The 6,523-nt window shown below is 31.9% G+C and overlaps 1 protein-coding gene across 2 annotated transcripts in view; it reads right to left on the minus strand.

The window, feature by feature from the left end:
- Window positions 1-4,691, minus strand: part of LOC110022421 (aspartic proteinase-like) — a 30,613-nt gene extending 25,922 nt beyond the window's left edge. The window contains exons 1-6 of one of the 2 annotated variants that reach the window (XM_020721353.1): window positions 4,602-4,691; window positions 3,133-3,497; window positions 2,975-3,035; window positions 2,553-2,647; window positions 2,344-2,456; window positions 2,021-2,189 (exon numbers count right to left, since the gene is read on the minus strand). In XM_020721353.1, the coding sequence (XP_020577012.1) occupies window positions 2,021-2,189; window positions 2,344-2,456; window positions 2,553-2,647; window positions 2,975-3,035; window positions 3,133-3,483 (789 nt within the window). In that variant the 5' untranslated portion in view covers window positions 3,484-3,497; window positions 4,602-4,691. Of the gene's footprint in view, window positions 1-2,020; window positions 2,190-2,343; window positions 2,457-2,552; window positions 2,648-2,974; window positions 3,036-3,132; window positions 3,498-4,507; window positions 4,572-4,601 lie in introns of those variants that run through there. The other variant, XM_020721354.1, reaches the window with a different exon arrangement.
- Window positions 4,692-6,523: the final 1,832 nt, after the last annotated feature.

Below are 6,523 nucleotides of genomic sequence, written 5' to 3' on the forward strand. Positions count from 1 at the left end.
ATATATATATATATAAGGAGAGAGTTGGAGTAACATCTGACTAAAATGTTAGTCATTTATTCTCACACAGCTTCACCATCCATTACAATTTTAAAATACAAAAATTTGAAGTAGTTTAAAATCATTAATAAAGAAAATAGTAACTTAAATATATCGTTAAGTACTTTAAATCATAACAATTCAAAATTTTAAATGAATAGTGAACGATGTGACTATATTTGGCATTATCATTTTAAATGAATAATGTTGTAACTCTCTAATGAGAGGGACAGAAAGACAAGAATGACTATTCCACTTCTTCTTTTTTTTTACCACTTCATAAAATATTCAAAAGTCAAAATTGCACTTATGATTGTGAACTATTATATAAGAATTATAAGTAGACTGAATTCGACGAATTTTTAGGATGATTTAACCTTTCCTTAAGAATGTTAAAAAAAAAAGGACGATCAGGTGTCATACAAAGTTCTTTCAACACTTGTTGTTACACATGTATTTCACCGATCAAAATTATATAATATATGCATGATATCGCCAATAAACTATGCATTTAATTTCAAGTCTTTTCAAAGTCTCTATAAATGAAAATCACAACTATTTTCTCCTGCAATCAGAGCCATCACATGCCAATTAGATAGAGTTAACCATTAATATCAAATGCCAAATATAAGAATTTTTTTTCAACAATTATTGGCTACTGAACCCTCTCGAGGTCTTGGAGCTAATGGGAACAACCATATGTTGAAGCACATGGAGTCATGGAAGAGGAAACACATATATATATAACTTGATCGAAGTGAAATTTGATCACACCAAACTCGTTAGGTTGGACTGGCGTGGAGCAATCTGGCCTAATTTATGCAGTATTTTAATATCATACATCACTTGCAAGACTAGGGAAGAAAGATGTCTTAACTTAGACTGGTTTGGATTTTGCCTAAGCCATAATTGGATGTGGATTGTTATTAAAGAGATGATGTAGACAGTGTTAAAGTTAATATATGAAAAATATCAAAACAAATTAAAAAAAATGTTAAACCAACATAAATACAATTTTAATTTATCACGTTTTTTTTCCTTTTTGCCTGTGTGTACATCACATCTCTGGCCTAATGTTCCCGTTTTGCCTGTGTGTACATCACATCTCTGGCCTAATGCCTGTTTGAGGCATACGTGGTTGTTTCAAGAAGCTGTTGTAAAGTTGTTGTACAAGATATTGCTTTTCAAAAAACTACGATGACTTTTATAAATTTAATTTACTTTCAAAGAGTCAGACCGCAACTTTCTGATGGTCAGCGCACTTTACCAGCCCGCGTTAAAAAAAAATTTCTACTTCAAAAATTTTTAAAAAGCAGCAGACAGAAAGCAGTTCCACAAACAAAACCGTGTTAATGGTCTGAAAAGTAAAGTGAACAGAAAGCTGTCCCAAACAGGCCATTAAAAAAGCTGTAATCCAATGGGAAAAAATTGAATAGATAAAATATTTCAAAATTATCAATTATCTCTTAATTGATTATCACGATAATACATAAAAATTCAAAATGATAATAAGCATATCTATAATATTAATATATTACAATAATTATATCAAGTAATTATATAAAAATTACATTAAAAAGATTACAAAATAAATAATAAAATAATTTAATTATAATCTAATAAAAAAACAATATTATTTCTCATAATTTTGTTTATGTTATAAACTATTAGATAAAAAATTATAGCTAAGAGACATTTGGAGTTAATTTTATTTATCTGTTTTGTATAGTGTAAAAAATTGCATATAAGAGCTACTATTATTTTAACAAATATGTGATTTTATTTATATTTACATTTAATTTATTTTATAGTAAAATTATGTTGCATAAGCCATTTTAACCGGGTCTATATTGCTTTCATTAAATAAAAAATTTTACATTATAAATTTTTTAAGATAACATGATTGTTTCCATGAATTCATTTGTCATTTTTCCTATGTATATGCACGATTATCTGTTAATAAAATTTATGATACGCTTACCTGCCAATATCCCTTGCGACTCACAGGTACATATACGTGATCACCAATAAAATGTTTTGGATCAACACCACCAAAGATGAGCTCACCCCCAATTGCATCATCTGGATTTCTATTAAGCCAGAATGAGAAAATATTTTTCTCCAATAAACCCTGCTCAGCCATAGTCTCCCTGCAAATAAAGAAATAATAAGCCATGACTTCTATCACTACCAGAACCAAAATTGACAGATAATATTTGCATAACAAAGTGCACAATACACATATCTTTCTCCTGCAAAAACTGGAGTATGAAAGTATAACAAGAAATGAAAAAAGAAATATACCAAACTGGTGGATAACCCCCCACCGAAATCTCTTTGAAACCAAGCCCAAGTATCCCATCAAATTTTGCCAGTAAGAATGTCAGGCTTGCTTCTCGAATTACCTCAATGAAAACCTGAAACATAGCATGTCTTGTCATTGAAGCACAACATTGTATTAAAGATTTAAAATTCAGAAGCACACAACATGAAATCCATAAATGAAAACTCACTTGATCCTTCACCACAAGGTCTCCAACTTGCAAATGATCCTGACTGAAGAAACCAGAGACAGAACCAGACCCATAGGTTATTTTGCATGATTTTCCTGCACAGCAGGCAAAGATATTGATGCCACATAGGGATTTCAAAGCAACTTTGATAGAAATTTTGAAGTTTGATTTACATGCGCTAACATATAAACAATAGTCTGACAAACTAGACAAAATTCTTAAGAAAAAGATAATTCTAGCAAAAAGAAGGAAGCCTTATTCACATTCTAGGTTATTGCCAAAATGAAAACAATCTAGCAAGCTTGGAAGTTTTTATTGTCTATATGCTTTCTCTAGTGAAATATAATTCACATTTAACTTACATGAAGCCAAACTTCCACAGAATCAGATGCACATTCAAGGAATGAGTTCTAGAGTTATACCATTTTTTACGTATGAGCTTGATGATTTTGAGCGGTACCGAGAGTGGAAATAACAAGGAATCTGCAGAAATTGCAGTTATTAGAAGCAATTTCCATTCATCCCATTCGAACCAGGGTTAAAAACATCAGGGAAATTGCCTAATCATAAAATAACTTACAGAGAAGTAGCATTTAGATGAAGGAACCCACAGGTTGGAACTCCCCGTATCAAATATGACAGTGAAATTCTGTGGAGGTGTCCCTAAGCCTATTACACCGAAGTACTGAGCATCCAAATAGTTCTTCAAGGACACAATATCAGCCTCAGGATCATCCATGGAAAGAAGAAGATGCTGATTTTGGAGATATAAATCCTCTTTCCTGACAAACTTTGCTGCATTTCGCCTATCAATGTCAAACTGCTTCTTCCTTAGGCCAACCCTAAGTAAGCCATTAGATGAAGCATGGATGAACAAAAGGTTTGACAAAATCCACAACCAGATGCTTATCAAAAGGAGTTTCTGCCTCATTATACCAAAACTATCTGCAGAGAATAAGTAAAGATGCTAATTAAGCTTTCTAATGAATATGAAAAATAACAAGTAAGATTAAATTTGAATTGGAGACTTCTTCATGAGCATTTAAGATCCTAAACTGGCAAATGAACATTTCAAAAGCTTGCTTATACAGCTAAGGGACTCAAACCTAAGAACTAATTCAAATTATTTTTCATGGAAAATGAAATCATAGGAGAGACAAGAAGACAGAGAAGACAAACCTCACACTGATATCATTCCAAATGTGAATAAAAATGAATGTTCTGTTCAACTTATGTAGCTTCAATTACAGCAACTAAAGTTTACAACTTGCATACTAAGCTACCGCTGACATGTAAATGAAGTCAACCTATAACCGCATGAATGGATTTAAGGATGGCAAGCAAATAAAAATTTGGGCCATATAAAATTAAAAAATATCCAAAAAGGATCACCAAAAACACATCATATGCAACCATGCAACACAGTCTATGTTCTTTTTTTTTCCTTCTTACGGTGGCAATATCTGTTATAATACTGAAATACATAACCAGTTTACTCGCGTCAGTAGTGTCATCTTCAAGAATAATTATATCAGAGTAACAAAAATCAAGCAAAAAAAAAAAAATCAGGACAGATTAATAAGAACACTCACTAAAACAATGATCATACGATATGGCAAGACAGGAACTATATCTTAAAAAGACCATATAATGCAAAAATCCAACCAGGCATGACTGCGTTGGAAATCAAAAGTATCCTAAATTCATTTTAACCTAAATAGCACTCTGTTTAACGACTTATAACAAGCTCAGTTTAATTCTAGCCAACCCAGAATTTCAAAGCTCAAATAGCATACCGGATACGTTAAGAACTCAGAACTAATTCAAACACAGGCTGTGAAAACAATCGCACCAGTTTAAATGATTTTACAGCAACAGACAAAGTGAAAGGTTTTACATGTAAAAAAGTTGAAGATTTACTAGTTGGGCTTGTAAATTGGAAAGCTATACCATACCACTGCAAGCTTCCGAACAATTAGGGAAACAAAATGAAGCGAAAAAGGATCGCGAAAAATAGCAGATACCCTACAATAGCTTTGAGGTCCGTACCTGCGCGGCGCACTTGCGGAAAGACTGAGAAAGGAATCGAGTACGACGAACGCGGTGACAATAAATTGTTCCTGGTGCTTTGACAAAGCTGCCACTTTCAGAATTCAAAAGATAAACTATTAAATAATGGAGAATTTACGTACCTGCCACTTAATTTATGTTTTTTCATTTTTGAAATCCATACTTTAATTTTTATATTCATGCCATATAAAAATGATGGTATTTTTTATGATATGAAAGATTCAGCGTATAAATAAAAAAATGAATAAATTTGAAAATAGATAGAAATAAGGTGGTCTGTACGTAAATGCCTGAAAAATAAATAATTCAATAATTCAATAAAAGATTTTGCTGGGAAAAAAATAATGAAAAAATGAGGCTCATTGAATAGCATGAAGATAGAAATTATAATTTTAAAATAATCTATGATGTTTAGTTTGTTCATTAATTACCCAGAATTAATACTACTTTAAAATATTTGAAATATTTCCTTATCTCGCAAAAATAGAAAGTTTGTTCTTGCATTTAAATAAATAAAAGTTTAAATTATATATATATATATATATCTGTGTGTGTGTGATAATATATATATATATATTAAAGAAATGGAATAAGCCCTTTTATTTTTCTTTTTTTAAGAAAAATTGGGTGGGAATACACTCACGGAAGTTTGAACTTAGGCTCTGTTTGGCGCAGCTGTGGATTATTTATAATCCGCTGATAAGCAAATTATTATGATAATCTGATAATCTGCAGATTATCAGAATAATCTAGTTTGTTATTTGGGGCAGCTTATTCAGACTAACTTATTGGTAATTAAATGACATTTTTGCCCCTGTCTAATAAAACTGTTTGGGGCAACTTATTCAGAATAGCTTATTGGTAGAAAAGAAACATATAATACAGAAACATATGATAATGACAGGGATGTTATAAAAGATATCATACAGTTATCACATCCTAACGAGTATCAGGAGATAATTGCATTATTCAGAATATTATCAAATGCAAGCTCGAATTTTTAATAGCACGTCTTTTTTTTCCCGGGGAGTCAGAGCAAATAAAAAATACTAAAATCAGACTAAATATATCAACTATCAAACATATTTCATTAAAAAACTAAAGTTTATAAATGATAGCTTGAACACACAAAATCTGGAAGGGTAAGTCTAACCCACTATCATAAAAAGACTTTGCAAGCTAATTCATGGCAGGTCGGCCCAAACTCATAAGCTTGTGAACTAGTTCATGAGTTGATTTGAGTCATATTAATTCATGGTGTCAATTATTGCTAGTGTTTTGAAAATTAGGTGAACACGATGGTACTTCATTTTGACTCAAACCCACCATTGCCCGTAGCCGAGGCAAGATTAAGGGCTCATTCAATACAACGTAGATACTATCTACAATGCGGGATAACCAAACATTGACCCCAAAATAAATTGCCCAAAGGCGTGACTATGAATTTTATCTTATAACTAGCTTTTACTATTTGGGTTCCATTAATAAAAATATGAGTCTAACCTCACTCCCTAGTTCTACTATTTGCTTTCCCTTTCATTATGCTTTGATCTAAAGTGTTTTATTTTGGTCGGGTATCTACTAGATCTATCATTCTTTTTTTTTGTATGGTGAGCGTGAGCACACCACAAACAAGGAGAGTGGTATTTTAAGACATTAAACATAACAATAAAGAACCTTCAGTGAAACATGAACACCGCCAAAGAATTCATCCCTCAATAAGTAGAAATAATTGAAAACAAAATGGCAAGGATGATCCAAGAAGCAATAAAGCACCTCCCTCTAGTAGCCACTTGAGTAGAGTTTTGATCATTCGACTTTGCACTGAGAATAAGGCGGCTTGAACTCCTTACAGTGCCACCTTCTACCCCAGCAGGGGTAGATGATGATGATGAGACTTA

This window comes from Phalaenopsis equestris, unplaced genomic scaffold (genome assembly GCF_001263595.1).
Source record: "Phalaenopsis equestris unplaced genomic scaffold, ASM126359v1 Scaffold000189, whole genome shotgun sequence".
NCBI classification, from domain to species: domain Eukaryota; kingdom Viridiplantae; phylum Streptophyta; class Magnoliopsida; order Asparagales; family Orchidaceae; genus Phalaenopsis; species Phalaenopsis equestris.